The 24161-nt window shown below is 50.3% G+C and overlaps 2 protein-coding genes across 5 annotated transcripts in view; both read left to right on the plus strand.

Moving 5' to 3' along the window:
• Positions 1–10933, plus strand: part of soat2 (sterol O-acyltransferase 2) — a 34384-nt gene extending 23451 nt beyond the window's left edge. For all 3 annotated transcript variants that reach the window (XM_033015696.1, XM_033015698.1, XM_033015697.1), the window contains 7 exons: positions 1870–1915; positions 2188–2317; positions 5428–5525; positions 6404–6502; positions 7706–7841; positions 8330–8475; positions 9477–10933. In XM_033015696.1, the coding sequence (XP_032871587.1) occupies positions 1870–1915; positions 2188–2317; positions 5428–5525; positions 6404–6502; positions 7706–7841; positions 8330–8475; positions 9477–9533 (712 nt within the window). In that variant the 3' untranslated portion in view covers positions 9534–10933. The remainder of the gene's footprint in view (positions 1–1869; positions 1916–2187; positions 2318–5427; positions 5526–6403; positions 6503–7705; positions 7842–8329; positions 8476–9476) is intronic.
• Positions 4223–24161, plus strand: part of LOC116968805 (formin-like protein 3) — a 141433-nt gene continuing 121494 nt past the window's right edge. Inside the window, exons 1-2 of one of the 2 annotated variants that reach the window (XM_033015694.1) lie at positions 4223–4227; positions 18779–18912. In XM_033015694.1, the coding sequence (XP_032871585.1) occupies positions 18799–18912 (114 nt within the window). In that variant the 5' untranslated portion in view covers positions 4223–4227; positions 18779–18798. Of the gene's footprint in view, positions 4228–18634; positions 18913–24161 lie in introns of those variants that run through there. The other variant, XM_033015695.1, reaches the window with a different exon arrangement.

The raw sequence follows: 24161 nt of genomic DNA on the forward strand, positions 1-24161 counted from the left end.
GGTGATGTTATCCGTGAGGGGCCGCTGCCTAGAAAGGCCAGATCCCCTCACAAGTACAGCTTTGATGCTACGGATGGAGGGGGGGGGGGGGGGGGGGGGGGGGGGGGGGGGGGCAGGAGATTGACTCTGCTCCACCATCTGCCCCCACACCCACAGCTCCCAGAAATTCCCCCCAGTAGTGGCATTGGGATCTTTACCAGAAATAAGGGTGGGTGCAGCTTTATTTAATTTTTTATTTAACCTTTATTTAACCAGGAGAAGTCTCATTGAGATTAAAAATCTCTTTTACAAGAGAGTCCTGGCCAAGACAGGCAGCAGCACAGTTCCACAGTTACAGACAATAATTTAAAAACAACAACAGTGAACATATAAATAGAGTCACAGTCAGAACATCATCAAACAAAGCATGTACAGACAGAAGAGCCTGCTTCAACATCATTAAGAAGGGATTTAAATCTGTTTATAGAAACCAGCTCCTTAAGTTTCAGTTCATTCTGCAGCTGGTTCCATGCGAAGGGAGCAGCATAACTAAATGCCCTTTTCCCCAGTTCAGTACGGACTTTAGGGACAGTTAGTAAGAACAAGTCCTCAGAGTGGAGCTGATAAGTTCCTGTGCTTTTTCGAATTACATACTTCTGCAGGTATGAAGGAAGAACACCGAGGATAGTCTTATAAATAAGGATATGCCAATGATGGAGTCTGCGGGTGGACAGGGCAAACCATCCAACTTGAACATACAAAGTGCAGTGGTGCGTGAGGGTTTACGGTGTACACATTGGATAAAGACACATGCAGGATCCTGATGTCCAGGGTTTTAGTTTAGATTAGAGATACACCGAGTCCACGTTGACCAGCGATTCCCTCACTCTAACACTATCCTACACACACTGGGGACAATTTACAATTTTCCCGACGCCAATTAACCAACAAACCAGGACGTCTTTGAAGTGTGGGAGGAAACCGGAGAACCCGGAAAAATCCCATGTGGTCACGGGGAGAAGGTGCAAACTCCGTACAGACAGCACCCGTAGTCAGGATGGAACCCGAGTCTCTGGCGCTGTGAGGCAGCAACGCCACCGCTGCACCACTGACCTCTTTGCTGTCTTGGGGCAAGTACTTACTCCTTAATCAATGCACAGACTCGGTAACCTCATTCCTCCTTGTGGGAGCTTGCTGTGTAATTGCCCGCTGTGTCCCCTACACTACAGCAGAGGGTACACTTCAGACATTTAGTGGCGATGTCTAATTTGTAGTCCTGTAGGTCTGTGTCCAAGATGGCTGCCGTGAAGAGAGAGTGGACGCTGGCGCGCTTTGGCTGCCGCTGCTCTCTCTTCACATTGTGTTTTTGATTTTCTGTTTTTGGATTGAATTCTGTTTTTAATTTGTGTCTCTGTGATGTCTTTATTACTTGTTATATTCCGATTATATGTTATTCCGATTACTATGTAAGGTGTCCTTGAGATGTCTGAAAGGCGCCCATTAAATAAAATTTATTATTATTATTATAGCCGCAGAAGAATAGGACGTACCTTTAGAAAGGAGATGAGGGGGAATTTCTTTGGCCTGAGGGTGGTGAATCTGTGGAATTCATTGCCACAGACGGCGGTGGAGACAAAGTCATTGGGTATTTTTAAAGCGGAGATTAGTACGGGTGTCAAAGGTTACGGGGAGAAGGCAGGAGAATGGGGTTGAGAGGGAGAGATAGATCAGCCATGATTGAATGGCGGAGTAGACTTGATGGGCCGAATGGCCTCATTCTGCTCCTATGTCTTATGAACATGAGTACTTTGGCAGTTTCATGGCTTTGGGACTAACTGGGCTCATGAATAGGGAGCCTTCAAATCTCATCAGGGATGTATCTTATTGCAGGACTCCAAAGATCAGATGGAAGTACGTGGCCCTGAACTTTGCTCAGGTGAGAATGGAACAAATGGTTCAATGGTATCTGATTGTCACATGTAAAAAAAAATCTGCAACGTCTTGGGGGGGGTAACCGAAGATCTCGGAGAAAACCCACGCAGGTCACGGGGAGAACGTGCAAACTCCGTACAGACAGCGCCCGTAGTCAGGATGGAACCCGGGTCTCTGGCGCTGTGAGGCGGCAACTCTACCGCTGCGCCACCGTGCCGCTTCGCTGTGAGCTGTGGATGGATCAGACTGTGATTGCTGTTGTTCTTTGCCCCACAGGCCCTTGGCTGCCTCTTCTACTTGTACTTCATCTTGGTGAGGCTCTGCATCCCAGTGTTCACCAACATGAGCAAACAGCCGTTCAGCACCAAGACGCTTGTCCTCTCGATATTCAACGCCACCTTACCAGGTAGGGCCAGTGGCACAGTCTGTGCCCGTCCAGCGAGGCGCCCGTCCAGCAAGGCCCCGGCCCAGCAAGGCCCCCTCACCCCCCCGGCCCAGCAAGGCCCCCGTCCAGCAAGGCCCCCGCCCCGCAAGGCCCCCTCACCCCCCCGGCCCAGCAAGGCCCCCGTCCAGCGAGGCCCCCTCACCCCCCCGGCCCCTCACCCCCCCGGCCCAGCAAGGCCCCGGCCCAGCAAGGCCCCCGTCCAGCAAGGCCCCCGTCCAGTGAGGCCCCCGTCCAGCAAGGCCCCGGCCCAGCAAGGCCCCCTCACCCCCCCGGCCCAGCAAGGCCCCCTCACCCCCCCGGCCCAGCAAGGCCCCCGCCCAGCAAGGCCCCCTCACCCCCCCGGCCCAGCAAGGCCCCCTCACCCCCCCGGCCTAGCAAGGCCCCCGTCCAGCAAGGCCCCCGTCCAGCAAGGCCCCCGTCCAGTGAGGCCCCCGCCCAGCGAGGCCCCCGGCCAGCAAGGCCCCCTTCCAGCGAGACGCTCGTCCAGCGAGGCCCCCGCCCAGCAAGGCCCCTCCCCCCCCCCCGCCCAGCAAGGCCCCCGTCCAGCGAGGCCCCCGTCCAGCAAGGCCCCGGCCCAGCAAGGCCCCCTCACCCCCCCGGCCCAGCAAGGCCCCCTCACCCCCCCGGCCCAGCAAGGCCCCCGCCCAGCAAGGCCCCCTCACCCCCCCGGCCCAGCAAGGCCCCCTCACCCCCCCGGCCTAGCAAGGCCCCCGTCCAGCAAGGCCCCCGTCCAGCAAGGCCCCCGTCCAGTGAGGCCCCCGCCCAGCAAGGCCCCCTCCCCCCCCCGGCCCAGCGAGGCCCCCGGCCAGCAAGGCCCCCTTCCAGCGAGACGCTCGTCCAGCGAGGCCCCCGCCCAGCAAGGCCCCTCCCCCCCCCCAGCCCAGCAAGGCCCCCGTCCAGCGAGGCCCCCGTCCAGTGAGGCCCCCGCCCAGCAAGGCCCCCTCCCCCCCCCGGCCCAGCAAGGCCCCCTCACCCCCCCGGCCCAGCAAGGCCCCGGCCCAGCAAGGCCCCCGCCCCTGCCCAGTGGACAAGCCAGGTCCAAGGTGGAACCTGCTTGGAAGATGGTTTCAAGAAGGACGTGAGAATTGTATATTAGTCGGTTGGCACTTCCAATGGTGAATGGGCAATCATTGTCAGAAATACATGGTGGCACACAGTGGCACAGCGGTAGAGTTGCTACCTCACAGCGCCAGAGACCCAGGTTCAATCCTGACCTCGGGTGCTGTCTGTGTGGAGTTTGCACCTTCCCGCTGTGCCCGTGTGGGTTTTCCTCCAACTGCTCCATTTTCTAGCAATGTTACAAAATTTTGAGATTTTAAAAATCAAGTCTGCAATTTATCCCATCAGATAAAGCATAACAATAAGTTTAATTTGACACCTAATTCACTTTCATATCTCAAGTATTTAAAAAGTTATGGCCATTTTCATACTCGGAAATTAGCATCTTGTTCCCTATTGATTTTCTATGGACATAACAAAAAAGCTGTGATCGTGGACAGTCAAAAGCCCATAACTTTCTTAAAAATTAAGAGAACTGAATGAAATTTTCAGTTATCATAGATTGAAGCATTCTGAAACAAATATAAAATAATCTTACTTGGATGACCTGAAATTAAAGCATTTAATTAGTTAGTTACCCAATTGTAGCTAATTTCAAACTTCAATTACTAGATCTAAACATCTATCCATTTCTTAATAAATGATTAACATTTTTAAATAGCCTAAGTGTCCAAATAATATTCATAAATAATTCACAATAAAACATGATTTTAAAATCTCATTTACATTAATTTATAGGCCAAATGGAAGGAATTTAGTGTTCAATTGCTGTAAATTAAAGTCCATTTAAATCAGCTTTCCAGTGGGTTCCTGTGAACGCGCTGGTTTAGAACGTTCACATTGCGCTAGATTTGTGCCCTCAAATGCCCAGAAAAATACTGCGGGATATAATGGGCCCAAAATTAGCTACTCGCAATATTAAACTTTGTATAAAGGGATCTTAAGAAGCCCTTTTTAATGTAAAAATAAACAGCCTACCTCCTGTTGTCCCCTGTATGAGATCTGGCCCGTTGCCGGCGGTCGGGGGTTAGAGGTTAATTTTTAAACTACTATGACAATTAGATAAAGCCCTTAAAAGTAATAATAGCTCCAGCGACGGAACCTTCCAGCGATTTTTCATTAATAATTAACTAGGCTGAACATCCTCGATTTGAACAGCCTAGGGAAAATCGCGTTTTAAACCCGCCCCCCTCTAAACGGCGCCAAAATCGCGCACACGGGCTGCGACAGATTTTCAGCGACGCTTCAGGTACGCTTTGCAACATACCTACATTTTCCTCCCACATCCCAGAGACGTGCAGGTTTGTAGGTCAATTGGCCCTCTCCCTTAGTAAAACTCCCTTAGTGTGTAGGATGTGATAGTCCCAAGTCCAACCTCCGCAGTTTTGGGGACAGAGCCTTCTCCAGGGCAGCTCCCAGGCTCTGGAACTCCCTCCCCCAACTGATCCGCAATTCCGTGTCCCTCACCATCTTCCAGTCCCACCTCAAGACCCATCTCTTCACCTCTGCCTATCCTTAGCCCCACGTCCCCGTCCCCGTCCCTTTTCATCTGTGCATTAATTGCCTCATACTGTGTTTTGTATTGAATTCTGTCTTTACTTTGTGTACTAGTCATGTCTCTACTATTTATTTCATTCCCCTTACATGTTTTTCCTCTACCTGCTAAATTTTTGTAAGGTGTCCTTGAGACTCTTGAAAGGCGCCCATAAATAAAATTTATTATTATTATTATTATAGTCAGTGTTTGGTGCTGGGAGGGAAGAGGTTCAGCTTGGAGAGAAAGTTAGCAGCTCAGGCAGCATCCTTGGACAACACGGGTCGGTGATGTATCGGGTCGCGACCCTGCTTCAGGCTCCATATTCTCCAGGGATGCTGCTTGACGTGCTGCTTGCTCCAGTACTTTGTGGTGGCACAGTGTCGCAGAGCTGGAGCTGCTGCCTCATGCCCGGGTTCGGTGCTGGTGAGTTGTGTCACACATGGTGGCAACTGAGCTGGTGATCTCTCTCCACCAGGAACCTTCATCCTGCTCCTCTTCTTCTACTCCTTCCTCCACTGCTGGCTGAACGCCTTTGCCGAGATGCTCCGCTTCGGGGACCGCATGTTCTACAAGGTAACAGGCGGGGGCGGGGTGGAGGGTAGTGGACAGGGGGTGGTGGGGGGCTGCTGAGGAGTGTTGGAGGGAGATGTAACAATGCCACTACATTGTCCACTTGCCCCACTCCGACAGACACCTGCCCTTTTCTATCTGTCGACCCGTCCTTGTACGACCCTCCTCTGGGTGGTCAGTGGTGGCCTTGGCTGCCCACGCCTGGTAGGCATCATGCGTTCAGATGGCTAACCCCTCATGTCCTCTGTTCTCCCCCCGCACCCTGGCCGTGCCCTTCACCCATCGGGTGTGCTGCCCCCTGTGGGCACTGTGCTGCCACGCAACCCGCGCGGCGCTCGGCTCCCATCCGCTGTGTTTCACCTCCACCTCAGTCAGCCTGTCCCCTTCGCCCCCTCACTGCATCCGCCAATCCCCCTGGAGCACCGCCCTCTCCCCATTCCGTCTCCCGCTGGAGAGAGTTGCCCACGTGGAGAATGAGATCCGATCAGCGCGTCACGGTGGCGCAGCGGGTAGAGCTGCTGCCTCACGGCGCCAGAGACCCGGGTTCCATCCCGACTACGGGTGCTGTCTGTGTGGAGTTTGCACGTTCTCTCCCCGTGACCCGCGTGGGTTTTCTCCGGGTGCTCCGGTTTCCTCCCACACTCCAAAGCCGTTACAGGATTGTAGGTGAATTAGCTTCTGTAAATTGTTGGTAATGTGTCTGGAGTGGATGGGGAAGTGCGATAACGCAGAACGAGCGTGAACGGGTGATCGCTGGTCGGCACGGACTCGGTGGGCCGAAGGGCCTGTTTCCATGCTGTGTCCCTAGACTAAACTAAACCTGGGATAGTTGCCCCGTGTGGTGACGGCAGGCACTGACTCGTTGCCCGTCTCTGCCCCAGGACTGGTGGAACTCCACCTCCTTCGCCAACTACTACCGCACCTGGAACGTGGTCGTCCACGACTGGCTCTACAACTACACCTACACCGACCTGGTCTGGGTAAGCACCGTGCCACACCGCAGCGCAGCGCAGCCCAGCGCGGGCATGATGCCACGGCCCAGTGGGCAGACGTCAACCCTCCCCGTCTCCGATTAGCCGCACGGTGAGACAGGCACGCCGATATTCACGTCGTGACTGGAGTTACAAAAATCTTCCCAGTCTCTCATTGTGATTTACCACTCTGGCTGCACCACAGAATAATGCACACATACACACCCACGCTCACTCACACACGCACACTCACACACGCGCACGCTCACTCACACACGCACGCTCACTCACACACGCACACGCACGCTCACTCACACACGCACACGCACGCTCACACACGCACGCTCACTCACACACGCACACGCACGCTCACACACGCACGCTCACTCACATACGCACACGCACGCTCACTCACACACGCACACGCACGCTCACACACGCACGCTCACTCACACACGCACACGCACGCTCACTCACACACGCACACGCACGCTCACACACGCACGCTCACTCACACACGCACACGCACGCTCACTCACACACGCACACGCACGCTCACACACGCACGCTCACTCACACACGTACACGCACGCTCACTCGCACACGCACACGCACGCTCACTCACACACGCACACGCACGCTCACACACGCACGCTCACTCACACACGCACACGCTCACTCACACACACGCACGCTCACTCACACGCACGCTCACACACGCACAAATACAAATGCATACAAACATATTTGCGTGCGCACACACACATACATGCGCATGCACACACAAACTCACACGTGTACTCGGGCACATCTGCACACACACATGCATACAAATACATATGCATACACACGCATGTGCACCTGCATACACTTAAATGCGACCTACACCACATATACAGAACACTGCACACACACACACCACATATGTGCACATTAACACCATTTATGCAAGCATACACGCACACACACGCACATATACACACACACATGCACAAACGCAAATATACACATACATGCACACACATACATGCATAAGCACACACACACACACACACGCATATGCACATATTCACATATACACATGTAGACGCATATACACCCACACATATCCCCGCCCCACCACCAGGGCACAGTAACGCGTCCAAATCAGCGAGGGTGTGCATGTGTGGAGGTGGGCGGACTGCAAGGTCACTGGCGTATGTTGTGTTGCAGATACTGGGCAAGAGGTTCCGCGTGGCTGCAATGCTGTCTGTCTTCATCCTGTCTGCCATGGTCCACGAGTACGTGCTGACGCTGTGCCTGGGCTACTTCTACCCTGTCATGTTCTGCCTCTTTGCCATCTTGGGAGGTAGGTGGTGCCGCCACGATCGCTCCGGGAGAAAGCAGTACCCTCACCTCCTTTGAGTCACGGCACTGTGATATGTTGGCACGCGGCCGGTGTGCAGTTGGCATCGGCTGCAATGCCAGCTCTTGCCAGCTGCCACTCCTGCCATCCCTGTAGCGGGGTCGACCTCGAGCGTCGGAGAAGGTAAAGCTACTGATTGCCCCAGAGATCATGTTATAGGAGCAGAATGAGGCCATTCAGCCCATCGAGTCTACTCCACCATTCAATCATGGCTGATCTATCTCTCCCTCCTAACCCCATTCTCCTGCCTTCTCCCCATAATCCCTGGGGGGAGAGACCCGGGGGAGGGGAGAGACCCAGGACGAGGGGGGGGAGGAACTGGGGGGGGAGGGGACTGATGGAGGGGAGCTGTCGTTCAGGCAGCAGCAGGAGTGTCTGCCCCCTACACCCACCGCCCCCACCTCCACCACTGTTGTCCTCTTCTCCCCCAGTATTCTTCAACTTCATCTTCAATGACAGCAGGACGGGCCCCGGCTGGAACATCATGATGTGGGTTTTCCTCTTCATCGGCCAGGGCATCCAGGTGTGCCTGTACTGCCAGGAGTGGTACGCACAGATCCACTGCCCCGTCACTGAGGTGAGTATGGACTGGCACCCGGACACCCAGCCTCACTCGCACATGCACGCACACGCACGTACGCACACGCACACACACACACCACGCACACACACCACGCACACCACGCGCACACACACACCCATACACACACTAGCCCACACACACACACACCACATACTTACACCCACCACAAACACACTCACTCTCACTCACTCGCTCATGTTCACGCCTACACTGGCCCACTCACACACCACACACACCACTCACTCCCACACGTATGTCTACATACTCATACGCACTTTCACACACATGCACTCACTCACTCCCGCACACGCACACGCACACTCACACAATCACTCTCACACACGCACACATACTCATGCACACATACATACACACACGCGCACACACACGCACACACATGCTCATGCACACATACATACACACACGCGCACACACACACACACACATGCTCATGCACACATACATACACACCCATACTCATGCACACATACATACACACACGCGCACACACACACACACATGCTCATGCACACATACATACACACACACGCACACACACACACACACACGCTCATGCACACATACATACACACACGCGCACACATACTCATGCACACATACATACACACACGCGCACGCACACACGCTCATGCACACATACATACACACACGCGCACACACACGCACACATACTCATGCACACATACATACACACACGCGCACACACACGCACACATACTCATGCACACATACATACACACACACGCACACATACTCATGCACACATACATACACACACGCGCACGCACACACGCTCATGCACACATACATACACACACGCGCACACACACGCGCACACACACGCACACATGCTCATGCACACATGCGCACACACACGCACACACGCACACACGCACACATGCACACCTACACATGCGCGTGCACACACTGGACATCACACTGTATGTAACCATTGACCTGTCCCTTCCCTGCAGAGGCATTTCTGGGCGTTGGTGACTCCGCGCTCCTGGTACTGTCGACCAGAGGCCTAAGCCGATTCCTGATGTTCTCCCGTGGTTGTGTTCATCATAGTGATCGCTTGAGTGAGAGGCTTTGATTCCACGACACTCTCTGTGTCACTTATGTCAATTCATCATTTCATCACCCATTGAGCTGCGCACAGTCCTGCCCCTCGCCCCCTGAAAGGTCCATCAGAGCCACTAGTCCCATTTACCTAGTCCCATCTACCTGCTCCTACACATGCACCTGTCCAAGTCTCTTTTAAATGTTGTTATAGAACCTACCACAACTACTTCCTCTGGCAGCTCGTTCCATACACCCACCACCCTCTGTGTATAAAAAGTTGCCCCCCGAGTTCCCCTCTCACCTTAAGCCGATGTCATCTGGTTCTTGATTCCCCTACTCTGAATAAAAGATTCATCCGATCTATTCCTCTCATGATTTTGTACACCTCTATAAGATCACCCCTCATCCTCCTGCGCTTTAAGGAATAGAGTCCCAGCCTGCTCAACCTCTCCCTGTAGCTCAGACCCTCGAGTCCTGGCAACATCCTCGTAAATCTTCTCTGCGCCCTCTCCAGCTTGGCAACATCTTCCCTACAGCAGAGTGACCAAAACTGAACACCAATGCTCCAAATGCAGCCTCACCAATGTCTTGTACATCTGTAACATAACATCCCCACTGGAATACTCCATACTCTGCCTGTTGAAGGCCAATGTGCTGAAAGCTTCTTCTTGTGGGATATTTCCTCAGTTGGGCAGAGCAATTCCTTCTCTCCATTCCTTCTCTCCAGAGATGCTGCCTGTCCCGCTGAGTTACTCCAGCTATTTATGTGTCTGAACTCATTCGCAGGATGAGACCTCTGCACTGATGGACACCTCCGCTCAGTCCGCCTTAACCTACCTGATCTCCTGGTTGCTAAACACTTCAACTCCCCCTCCCATTCCCACACCGACCTCTCTGCCTGGGCCTCCTCCATTGTCAGAGTGAGGCCCAGCGCAAATTGGAGGAACAGCACCTCATATTTCACTTGGGCAGCTTACACCCCAGCGGTATGAACATTGACTTCTCCAACTTCAGATAGCCCTTGCTTTCCCTCTCCCTTCCCAGTTCTCCAACCAGTCTGACTGTCTCCGACTACATTCTATCTCTGTCCCGCCCCCTCCCCTGACATCAGTCTGAAGAAGGGTCTCAACCCGAAACATCACCCATTCCTTTTATCCAGAGATGTTGCCTGTCCCGTTACTCCTTTTTGTGTCTATCTTTGGTTTAAACCAGTGTTTGCAGTTCCTTCCTATTAATAATACAACTCTACTTTGATGCAGAGCCGTTTCTGTACGTTGATCGAAGGTTGCGAATGTGGCCGTGAGAATGGGTTTTTTCTTCTTCTTGTCACGGGATATTCTGTGAAATAAATTCTCCCGATCTCTCACTTCTGGTGTTTGATGCTACTGTTGAACCTACTGACTGGAGGCTGGGATCAGAGGACAAGGCCCCCTCTGTAGTGCAGTCAGGGTAGGAAGAGCTCTCACGAACAGATGCATGGCAATAAGGTCATCAGTTCATAAGTGATAGGAGCAGAAATAGGCCATTCGTCCCATCAAGTCTACTCCACCATTCAATCATGGCTGATCAATTTTTCCCTCTCAACCCCATTCTTCTGTCTTCTCCTCCGTAAACTTTGGAGCAGACCCAATCAATCAATCGGATTTATTCATCACATATACGATAAAGTGCAGTGAAGTGAATTTGCCAGCAGCGGTACAATGAAAAAGAACACACAATACACAATAAAATGTAACACAAACATCCAGTCAGTCCTCCTCCATTGTTCTGTGGAACTCTCTGCCGCAGAAGGTAGTTGAGGCCACAGTTCATTGGCTATATTTAAGAGGGAGTTAGATGTGGCCCTTGTGGCTAAAGGGATCAGGGGGTATGGAGAGAAGGCAGGTACAGGATACTGAGTTGGATGATCAGCCGTGATCATATTGAATGGCGAATGGTGCAGGCTCGAAGGGCCGAATGGCCTCTACTCCTGCACCTATTGTCTATGTTTCTATGTTCACCCATGGTCGGGGCCATGAACATCCACAGTCGCCGCTACGGGCGGTCAGATGCACAGGCCCCGAATCGGCGCTTTCCTACCGGAAGCCGCGGCTTCAGGATGTTGTATGGAGCAGGCCGGCGGTCGGAGCTCTCCTCTGGCTGTTCCCCGGCGAGGGAACCCAGGCTCCGGATGGCAATAAAAACATCCAAACAAACAATAAGAATGTGTTTAATAATAATATTAGTAATCAACAAAAAGGGCTTAGTGAGATAAAATCATGATAATGGCTGCCAGTGTATATTAGTGCCTTAAGGAGTGGATCAGGCTCGGTTATAGTATTCTGTGTAAGTTCTCAATGTCTAGATGTTGTATTAATGAAGGAAGATCATAGTGGGAGTCGATCAACCCATCATGGCTGTGCCATCTCTTTGAAAGAACTAAACTAATTAGGTCCAATAAACTGAATATAGACACAAAATGCTGGAGTAACTCAGCGGGACAGACAGCATCTCTGGAGAGAAGGAAAGAGGGACCTTTCAGGTCAAGACCCTTCTTCAGACTAGAATCAGGGGAAAAGGAAACGAGAGATATGGATGGTGATGCAGAGAGATCTAGAAAAACAACCCAATGGAAATAATAACAACAAGGGAATGGGCCATTGTTAGCTGTTTGCTGGGTGAGAACGAGAAGCTGGTGCGACTTGGGTGGGGGAGGGGATGGAGAGAGAGGGAATGCAGGGTTAAAGTGTCCAGCAACCGGGAGATCAGGTAGGTCCAGGCGGGCTGAGCGAAGGTGTTCAGCTAAACGATCGCCCAGTCTACGTTTGGTCTCGCCGATGTATAAGTCCACATCTTGAACAACGGATACAGTAGATGAGGTTGGAGGAGGTACAGGTGAACTTCTGCCTTACCTGAAAGGACATGTCGGGGTCCCTGGACAGAGTCGAGGGAGGAGGTTTAGAGACAGGTGTTGCATCTCCTGCGGTTGCAGGGGAAGGTACCAGGGGAGGGAGTGGTTTGGGTGGGAAGGGACGAGTTAACCAGGGAGTTGCACAGGGAACGGTCTCGGCGGAAAGTGGGAAGGGGTGGAGATGGGAATATCTGTGGGATCCCGTTGGAAATAAACTCACCTCTTTCCCGATAGTCCTTTCATTTGGACGTTACCATTGAATGTATTTTCATTCACATGCATTGAGCTGTTACTGGTGACATTTTAGAACTGTCCTTGAATAACCTGACTAATACCAGACTGATACTTCAGCGTCCAACAGGGGGAACTTCTACGAGAGGTTTGCCAGTATTGTGATCATAATTGTGTACTGATAAAATAACCTGGAGATCCGCACTGCTGGGTTTTTTCCCCAGCAGGTTTCAGATTTAGTGTAAACAATTTCCCCCTGATGTTTCACAAAAGTCCCCAAATGTGCAGAAAAGTGTAAAGGCAGCAATACTGACATCAGCCAGCAGAGGGGAGCATTATATGTTAGGCATAAAATACTCTTAATGAGTTTAAGAAGGAACTGCAGATGCTGGAAAATGGAAGGTAGACAAAAATGCTGGAGAAACTCATCGGGTGCAGCAGCATCTATGGAGCGAAGGAAATAGGCAACGTTTTGGGCCGAAACCCTTGGGTTTCGGCCCGAAACGTTGCCTATTTCCCAAGGGATTTGGCCCGAAACGTTGCCTATTTCCTTCAGGGTTTCGTCCCGAAACGTTGCCTATTTCCTTCAGGGTTTCGGCCCGAAACGTTGCCTATTTCCTTCAGGGTTTCGTCCCGAAACGTTGCCTATTTCCCAAGGGATTTGGCCCGAAACGTTGCCTATTTCCTTCAGGGTTTCGGCCCGAAACGTTGCCTATTTCCTTCACTCCATAGATGCTGCTGCACCCACTGAAATACTCCAATGCGCCTGTCCCACTTAGGTGATTTTTTTAGGCTATACTACAGGCGACTAGTTTGTGGCCACATGTTCGTGGGTGGTCGCCGGGAGTCGTCTCCTCAGTCGCGCAAAAAAGTCGTGGCGTCTTTCTACTCGCCGCTAAATTTTCAACGTGTCGACAGATTTTCGGCGACAGTGGGTTTGATGCCATTGAGCGTAGCTTGACTTCTCCTGACGCAGGTGCTGTGGTAGCTTGTCACCAGGATGAGGTAGATCAGTTGCCTAAAAAAATCGCCAAGTGGGCCAAGCCCATTACAAGCTCATATTTCTTCATGACATGGAAGGCAGCCATTTAGCCCATCAATCCCATGTTGGATCATGGAGAAATCTCATTCTCATTCTCCCACATTCCCCTGCCAACTATTCTCTCACCTGCACCAATTGGTATCCACTGATTCGCTCGGATTCTCCTTTCGACTCAACGACACTCAGGGCAATTTACAGCTGCCAATGAACCAACCAACCAGCATGTCTTTGGTAGGAGATCGGGGCAAGAGGAAGAAACATGGAAACCCATACAGACTGAACACGGACAGCACTAGAGATCAGAAACAAACTCCGAAGCGGAAGCACTATCTGCAGAACTATGTGCCGCCCCTATATTAAATAATGATACCACAATGTGAACTTACATTGCACCTATATGTGGTCAGTAATTAAATTCAGAGGGTGGGCAAGAGACCACAAATAGTCTCGTTACTATTTGTAGCACAAATAGTGCCTGGTACAAGAATTTAAATGTGACTGGTTTTGGAGTCACATATTGGAGTATTGTGAGCAGCTAAGGACCCCATATCTGAGGAAGGGTATGCTGGCGTTGGAGAGGGTCCAGAGGAGGTTTACGAGAATGATCCCTGCAATGATCGGGTTAACATACAATGCCCTCCATAATGTTTGGGACACATGGCTTCACAGGTGTTGTAATTGCTCAGGTGTGTTTAAATGCCTCCTTAATGCAGGTATAAGAGAGCTCTCAGCACCTAGTCTTTCCTCCAGTCTTTCCATCACCTTTGGAAACTTTTATTGCTGTTCATCAACATGAGGACCAAAATCTCCACAAAATTGTGCCAATGAAAGTCAAAGAAGCCATTATGAGACTGAGAAACAAGAATAAAACTGTTAGAGACATCGGCCAAACTTTAGGCTTACCAAAACCAACTGTTTGGAATATCATTAAGAAGAAAGAGAACATAGGTGAGCTCCTGTCAATCATGCCATGCAGGCCACGCCCCTTCTAGTGGGAGGTGGGGAGGGACTATAAAACCCGGACGTGTAAGCGTGGCTCAGTCTCTGCAAGATGGGGGAGGGAGAGGTCATGACTTGCTGTCTTTAGTGGCCTTGCACCCTGCTTGAAATGGTATGAAACTGCACTTGAATTTGGTGGCCTTGCACCCTGCTTGAAATAGAATTTCAAGGAATAACCGTGAGTCAACTGCGAGCCCACCAGCCATGAGTGAGTGACCGAGCTGCCAGCACAACAGGCTTAAGTGACTGGGATGCCAGCCCAAGAATCCATTCGGCCCACAATGTCCATACTAGCCCTCTGAAAACCAGTTCCTTCAGTGCACAACACCCATACTAGCGCTCAATATTGGAATTGGTGGAGAGGTGGAATATTGCGTTGGGGAACCAGCCCTCCCATGTGATGCTGGGACCCAACGGCACAAAAGAGCCCAAGAGCACAAAATGCTGGATGAATTCAGCAGGTCAGGCAGCATATGTGGAGGGAATAGACAGACTATGTTTCAGGTTGGACTTTTCTTCAAACTGAAGAAGTTGCCTGACCCACTGAGTAGCTCCAAGACTTTGTTTTTATCTCAAGATTCTAGCATCTACAGTCTCCTGTGTGTCCATGTTACAAGGTGGTCTGGTCAGTAGCCTTAACCTACCGGCTTGCTACAAAATCTCATTTTCTATAATCCAAATGCCTCTTTTTGGTTAGGAAATGACAAGAACAAACATAAGGGAAATGTCCAGTGAATTAGATTATATTAGAGAATGTAATCAGGATTTCCCCAGTAAGTCACCTCCAGTCACTGCAGATGCTGCACAAACCCCTGCTGCTTACAGGCACTGCCCTTGCATAACCAGATTACAGCAGAACTGACTCTAATGGAATAGAGGGCTTCGGCCCGAAACGTTGCCTATTTCCTTCGCTCCATAGATGCTGCTGCACCCGCTGAGTTTCTCCAGCAATTTTGTGTACCTAATGGAATAGAAGTTGGATTGCATTGGCACCTTTTACACCTTGGTCTCAGGAATGTCAAAGCTGTATTTTGTATACGACGAATCACTCTGCTTCTCCATTAATACTAGAATATTTGTTGAGGTTGGACAGAAATGGACATTTCTGCATGCTACTTAAGCTAAAAGAAGCTGCTCCCACCTGGTTCAGCCCAAGCTAAATAAACATCCAGAAGGATTAATAAAAGGGTGGATGAGTCTATTGTGTGTTGACAGCCACATCTACATCCCCAGGAATCACCTATAATCCAAAGCCCCATAGCTGATCTGGTGTGGCATGATGACACATGGCACAATGGGCTAAGTGTTCGGCTGGCAACCGGAAGGTAGCCGGTTCGAATCCCGCTTGGAGTGCAAGCGGGATTCCCGCTCGTTGTGTCCTTGGGCAAGACACTTCACCCACCTTTGCCTGTGTGTGAATGTGTGTGAGTGATTGGTGGTGGTCGGAGGGGCCGTAGGCGCAGATTGGCAGCCACGCTTCCGCCAGTCTGCCCCAGGGCAGCTGTGGCTACAGAAGTAGCTTACCACCACCGAGTGTGACTGAGGAGTGAATGAATAATGCGATGTAAAGCGCCTTGAGTATTAGAAAGGCGCTATATATATCCCATCCATTATGGGTCAACACTGCCAGCCAACCACCGGGTGGCATGGAGGAAGGTTGTTGCAGCTTTCATGATATCTCAATGGCCATAGGACTGACTTGACTTGGAATAGAAGGTACTCCAGGGCATCTAATTTGAAATGGTGAACTTCCAGCCTGATAAGAATGGGGAAGTGGAAGTGAGGTGTTTAGAGGAAAGAGTCTTTAGAAACTTGAAGCCATGGAAGAAATTGGAATAGACAAGATGCGTTAGGTTTATTATACACACAGACGGGACGACCAAGACCGTACAAGTTATTCAATGTCGGCAGCAGATTGCAAGGTTGGAGTGAATTCAAATTGACGACTAGGAAGTTCGGACTAACAGAATTTGTGTGCTGCTGACCACCTTAAGGTAAGTGGAAGGTCGAGGAGTAGGGAATGGAAGTAAACGGGACGACAGATGGCACAATGGGCTAAGTGTTCGGCTGGCAACCGGAAGGTAGCCGGTTCGAATCCCGCTTGGAGTGCATACTGTCGTTGTGTCCTTGGGCAAGACACTTCACCCACCTTTGCCTGTGTGTGAATGTGTGTGAATTCAAATTGTGTGAGTGATTGGTGGTGGTCGGAGGGGCCGTAGGCGCAGATTGGCAGCCACGCTTCCGTCAGTCTGCCCCAGGGCAGCTGTGGCTACAGAAGTAGCTTACCACCACCGAGTGTGACTGAGGAGTGAATGAATAATGCGATGTAAAGCGCCTTGAGTATTAGAAAGGCGCTATATAAATCCCATCCATTATTATTATTATTATTATTAAACATGAAGATAAAGGGAAAAAAAGTAAATAAATATTTCCGTATTTGTTAGGGAAATGTTTCTTCACACAGTGAGTGGTTAAGATCTGGAATGCACAGCCAGGGCTGGGGGCTAGTGGAGGCAGATTGAATGATAGCATCCAAAAGGGAACAGGATAAGTACTGTAAAGAAAACATGCAGGGCTCTGGGAAGTGGGTGGGTGGGGGGTGGGGGGGGGGGGCAAGACTTGCATGGACTCCAGGAGCTAAATGTCATCCTGCAGTTCCTTGTTTCTAAACTCTATTTCTCCAACCTCAGATGCTGTCTGACCTGCTCAGCAACTCAACCATGTTTTGATGTACAAAGAAAGAACTACAGATACTGGTTAATACACAACAGGCCACAGAGTGCTGGAATAACTCAGCGGGTCAGGCAGCATCTGTGGAGAACATGGATAGGTGACGTTTCACAGAGTGCTGGAGTAACTCAGCGGGTCAGGCAGCATCTGTGGAGAACATGGATAGGTGACGTTTCACAGAGTGCTGGAGTAACTCAGCGGGTCAGGCAGCATCTGTGGAGAACATGGATAGGTGACGTTTCACAGAGTGCTGGAGTAACTCAGCGGGTCAGGCAGCATCTGTGGAGAACATGGATAGGTGACGTTTCACAGAGTGCTGGAGTAACTCAGCGGGTCAGGCAGCATCTGTGGAGAACATGGATAGGTGACGTTTCACAGAGTGCTGGAGTAACTCAGCGGGTCAGGCAGCATCTGTGGAGAACATGGATAGGTGACGTTTCACAGAGTGCTGGAGTAACTCAGCGGGTCAGGCAGCATCTGTGGAGAACATGGATAGGTGACGTTTCACAGAGTGCTGGAGTAACTCAGCCGGTCAGGCAGCATCTGTGGAGAACATGGATAGGTGACGTTTCGGGTCGGATGCTTGATGCTTTGCTAGTTTTTGAATGGAGCCGGAGACCAGTATTGAATCATGCATGGTTCAGAAGTTTCGTTTGTGTTTCTGAAAGTGAAGCAGATTGTGTTTTTGTTTAGAGCAGGGGAAACCCTCCTGTGCTCCTCCAGGCTTCCAGAGACCAACATGGCAGAGATGAATAATATAATCCTCTGTACAATGAGCGGAACTGCAGTTCTCAGCTCGGTCTGTGGCCTAAACCCGCCCTCCCTTTGTCATGTGTATGAATGGCAGCGGGCGCGGGGCAATAGCAGAGGCGGCTGAGTTTAGTGAATGGGCGCGCTCCCCTCGTTGATTTCAGCGGAGAAGCGAGAAATGACACCGAACAATGAATGGGGCCAGAGAGTCCTTACTACACGGCGAGTTAGACAGCCAGGCACAACGCCGCTGAAATGATTCCTCCCTGCTCATTTCCAACTGTTGGAAGGCTATTTGCTCCGAGGACGGCGAGGAAGGGTTAAAAGAAACTTTCGTGCTGGGGAAAAAAAAGATTTTGGAAGTTTTCCACCCCCCCACCCCCACCCCCTCCCCCTCCCCCCCCCCCCCCCCCCCCCCCCCTCTCAGAAGAAAGTCTTTGGACAAAGTTTTTGAAAAATTTTGGGCAAAGCGTACACTGCCGGAGATCAGTTGTTGGGAGGCGCCCACCCTGTGCCCCTCTCCCCGAGGGGGAACAACACACACACACAAAAAGGGGGGAGTTTTTTAGTTCGTATCGTCCCGGATGACATGGGAAACACTGGAAGTCTGGATGTGCAGACGAGTTTGAGTGGTCAAACCATGCCGCTGAAATTGCCAATGCCCGAACAATGCGACCTGGAGGAGAGATTTGCGATGGTTTTGGTAAGTGGAGTTACGGCTTTTCATCAATTTCCTTCCTAGTCCGAGTGCGCCAGTTCGTGTTCGGGGTCTTGTGCCCCCCCGCGACCCTCGCGTTTCAGAATATCCTCGCCTCGCCCCCCTCGCAATCCAGTAACGGTCACCATTTTCTAGCGGATTAAAGGGAAACGGGACTCCTTCCTCAGTGTTGTTGCACTTTATTGGAAGGCGAAGCGGCGCTGTCACCCCCTAGACAGTGTTTGGGGTTCCGCAGTTTAACTGGGACGTGAGCAAGGTCTCCTCTTCCACTGATGGCTGACGCTTTATCTTCAGTCACCGAAGGCAGATGCTGGAAAGGAGAGGGAAACAAGCTACCCATCCGCTCCCTGTAAGACTTGCTTCCCTCTCCAACTCAATCCCCCCACAACAGAAACACAGTGTAATAACAGAGGGTCTTTGGGGGGGGGGGGGGAATAGTCTGGGTTGAAATGGAAGCAGCATTTGAGGGAGTACAGAGAAGGTTCACCAGACTGATTCCTGGGATGTCAGGACTTCCATATGAAGAAAGACTGGATAGACTCGGCTTGCACTCGCTAGTGTTTAGAAGATTGAGGGGGGATCTTATAGAAACTTACAAAATTCTTAAGCGGTTGGACAGGCTAGATGCAGGAAGATTATTCCCGATGTTGGGGAAGTCCAGAACAAGGGGTCACAGTTTAAGGATAAGGGGGAAATCTTTTAGGACCGAGACGAGGAAAACATTTTTTTTCACACACAGAGAGTGGTGAATCTGTGGAATTCTCTGCCACAGAAGGTAGTTGAGGCCAGGCTATATTTAAGAGGGAGTTAGATGTGGCCCTTGTGGCTAAAGGGATCAGGGGGTATGGAGAGAAGGCAGGTACAGGATACTGAGTTGGATGATCAGTCATGATCATATTGAATGGCGGTGCAGGCTCGAAGGGCCGAATGGCCTCTACTCCTGCACCTATTTTCTATGTTCTATAAATATTCTTGCTTTAAACAGTTATTGTCATGGTTAGAAGGAAGGAGGGGGCTTGTTTTTTTTTTTGTGTGGTTGGGAGGCAACATCAAGTGTAAGAAGTCTGCAATGTGAGAGAGAGAGAGAGAGAGATCGCTGGTCCCTTGCTTGTGAAATAAATCTCGACCCCCACGCCCTCTCCTCTCGCTGTACTAAGCGCCCAGTACTTCGCAGTCTCTCTGAAAGATCTCCGGATGTGGTTCTGCAAGTCCGACACAATCTCAACTCGGTAACAAAGTGGTCACGGCCAGAGAGCTGTGCTGGGGGGGGGGCAGAGCTGAGCGCTATAACAGATGGGAGATGAGTGGTATCAGTGTAGCAGCCGAGGCGAGTCGGATAACCTGGACCTCTTCTTTACCGTTCTTTTGTTGATCTCATCTGTTCATCTTGGGTAACAATTGTTCTCTAGGCGGGTTCAAGCCTGCACCGCCATTCAATATGATCATGGCTGATCATCCAACTCAGTATCCCATCCCTGCCTTCTCTCCATACACCCTGATCCCTTTAGCCACAAGGGCCACATCTAACTCCCTCTTAAATATAGACAATGAACTGTGTGGCCTCAACTACCTTCTGTGGCAGAGAATTCCACAGATTCACCACTCTCTGTGTGTGAAAAAAAATGTTTTCCTCATCTCGGTCCTAAAAGACTTCCCCCTTATCCTTAAACTGTGACCCCTTGTTCTGGACTTCCCCAACATTGGGAACATGGGGCTGAATGGCCTAATTCTACTCCTAACACATGATCTCATGACCTGTGAAGCCCCCGGGACATTTTGCCATGTTGAAGACATTAGATAAGTGTAAGTTATTGAGGGAAACACTTGGGGTAACAGATGAGTAAGCCAGCCTTCTGCTTTTGGGTACATGAGACCAGCAACCTTGCAGGATTTTAACTGTGAGTATTAAGTAACATAGACGGGATTGCTCCCCTGGGAGCCAGCATGTACCAGATGGGCCAAATAACCTCTTTCTGCCTCATTCTAACTGAGTGAATAAAATGCTACCTAGTGAATCTTCAGGTTTCTGCCTTCCTTCTCTCCCCCTCCCCCTAGGGTAAGCCAGCCTTCTAACCTTGCCCCCCCCCCCCCCCCCTAACCTTGGCACTGAAAGTGAAACAGCAATCATCTATGGGAAGACCACACGCCATTTCCCCACTCGCCCCCACCCCCCACCCCCAGCCCCTTAAAGTCCTGAGAAAGTCGAGATTGCAGCTCTGGGGGAGGTGAGCCAAGGCCTGGCATCTATCGTGTGGAGTTTTGAAAGCTAGATAATTACTAGGTTTGTGCAATTGTTTAAGGGCTATTTAACACGCAGATTTAATTTCTCCCATTGAGCAGAAGGCAGGAGTGGGATCTGATTCCGAGCATGGATCTGCTGCTTTGTATGCTTTCAATGGCCCCACGTTACTCTGTGATGTCAGTGGTTTCATGTTGTGCAGTGGGGCTGCCAGTTGTTTATTTAATACAACACTGCATTTGTACAGCACCTTAACCATCCCAAAGTTCTGCCTGACTAACTTGAGTGCCAAGCCACGGGCTAGGAAGCTGGGAGGTGGATTTCAAGGACCATCTGAATGGTGGAGAGGTTTGGGGAGAAAAGCTCGGAGGTTGGGGACCTGAAGGTTCACTGCCAGCAGTGGACAGAAATGGGGGGCCTTCTAGCTCTGGGGCGCAGTTGTAGGAACCCTGGTATCATGACCATTGTGGTCAGCTGGAAGTCGGGGGGGGGGGGGAGGAGGAGGGGGAGGAGGAGGGGGAGGAAGGAGTCAAGCTTCACATCTTTCTCACTTATTCTGTCACAGACGGAGGCTATTGGGTCTGTGTCGCTTCCCAGGGAGGCAATCTTATCAGTCCCATTCCTCCCAGGAGCCCTGCAACTCTCTCGCACACACTCATCCCTTTAAATCTACTCGCTGTCTCCTGAGGTTCGGTAGCACTGATCTGATCATTGCTTTAGGAAGTTGTGGTTTACAATCTTACACACGTGGAAGTCCACACATCATTCAGATCGGTGCTGTGTCACAGCACTGTGAATGGGCATGTAGACCACAACTGCATGTTACAGAAGGAATTCCCATCCCATGACACCAGAGAAAAGCTGGATCATTCTCCCCAAAGTCCCAGCCAATGTTAGTTTCCCCCAAACAGTTTGGATCACGTGACTGAACCATTTTCCAGTCGCGTTGCTTTTGTGGGAGCTTCCTGTGCCCAGCCAGCACAGTGGCACAGAGCCCCTGCCTCCCAGGTCCATGGACCCATTTTCAATCTTGACCTCGTGTGCCCTCCATGTGGAGTTTGCCTGTTCTCCCCGTGACCTCCCCCAATCAAAAGGAAGTGTAGGGGTGGTTCGTTAATTGGCCACCGTAAAATGTTTGGGACAAATGCCCATCATTTATTTATTTGCCTCTGTACTCCACAATTTGAGATTTGTAATAGAAAAAAAATCACATGTGGTTAAAGTGCACATTGTCAGATTTCATTAAAGGCCATTTTTATACATTTTGGTTTCACCATGTAGAAATTACAGCTGTGTTTATACATGGTCCCCCCCATTTCAGGGCACCATAATGTTTGGGACATATGGCTTCACAGGTGTTTGTAATTGTTCAGGTAATTGCCTCCTTAATGCAGGTATAAGAGAGCTCTCAGCATCTAGTCTTTCCTCCAGTCTTTCCATCACCTTTGGAAACTTTTATTGCTGTTTATCAACATGAGGACCAAAGTTGTGCCAATGAAAGTCAAAGAAGCCATTATGAGGCTGAGAAACAAGAATAAAACTGTTAGAGACATCGGCCAAACTTTAGGCTTACCAAAATCAACTGTTTGGAACATCATTAAGAAGAAAGAGAGCACTGGTGAGCTTACTAATCGCAAAGGAACTGGCAGGACAAGGAAGACATCCACAGTTGATGACAGACGAAATCTCTCTATAATAAAGAAAAATCCCCAAACACCTGTCCGACAGATCAGAAACACCCTTCAGGAGTCAGGTGTGGATTTGTCAATGACCACTGTCCGCAGAAGACTTCATGAACAGAAATACAGAGGCTACATTGCAAGATGCAAACCACTGGTTAGCCACAAAAATAGGATGGCCTGGTTACAGTTTGCCAAGAGGTACTTAAAAGAGCAACCACAGTTCTGGAAAAAGGTCTTGTGGACAGATGAGATGAAGATTAACTTATATCAGAGTGATGGCAAGAGCAAAGTATGGAGGAGAGAAGGAACTGCCCAAGATCCGAAGCATTCCACCTCATCTGTGAAACACGGTGGTGGGGGTGTTATGGCCTGGGCATGTATGGCTGCTGAAGGTACTGGCTCACTTATCTTCATTGATGATACAACTGCTGATGGTAGTAGCATAATGAATTCTGAAGTGTATAGACACATTCTATCTGCCTCAAAACTCATGGGCCGGCGGTTCATTCTACAGCAAGACAATGATCCCAAACATACTGCTAAAGCAACAAAGGAGTTTTTCAAAGCTAAAAATTTGTCAATTCTTGAGTGGCCAAGTCAATCACCCAATCTGTACCCAATTGAGCATGCCTTTTATATGCTGAAGAGAAAACTGAAGGGGACTAGCTCCCAAAACAAGCATAAGCTAAAGATGGCTGCAATACAGGCCTGGCAGAGCATCACCAGAGAAGACACCCAGCAACTGGTGATGTCCATGAATCGCAGACTTCAAGCAGTCGTTGCATGCAAAGGATATGCAACAAAATACTAAACATGACTACTTTCATTTACATGACATTGCTGTGTCCCAAACATTATGGTGCCCTGAAATGGGGGGGGGCTATGTATAAACACTGCTGTAATTTCTACATGGTGAAACCAAAATCTATAAAAATGGCCTTTATTAAAATCTGACAATGTGCACTTTAACCACATGTGATTTTTTTTTTCTATTACAAATCTCAAATTGTGGAATACAGAGGCAAATAAATAAATGATGGGTCTTTGTCCCAAACATTATGGAGGGCACTGTATAACAATAAAGTATCCTTGAGTCATCGGATGCTGCCTGACCCGCTGAGTTATTCCAGCGTTTTGTGCCTTTTCTTGGTGAACCAGCACTTGCAGTTCCTTGTCTCTACTACTTGAAGATTGGTCATTCATTTGAGTGCACAAACATAGCTTTAGAACATGGTGTAAGTGGTTTAGAGGAGATTTGAAGAAGCACTTTTTTACCCAGAGGGTGGTTAGAGTCTGTCGCACACTGCCTGAGT

The sequence above is a fragment of the Amblyraja radiata genome, chromosome 46 (assembly GCF_010909765.2).
Source record: "Amblyraja radiata isolate CabotCenter1 chromosome 46, sAmbRad1.1.pri, whole genome shotgun sequence".
Taxonomy (NCBI): Eukaryota; Metazoa; Chordata; class Chondrichthyes; order Rajiformes; family Rajidae; genus Amblyraja; species Amblyraja radiata.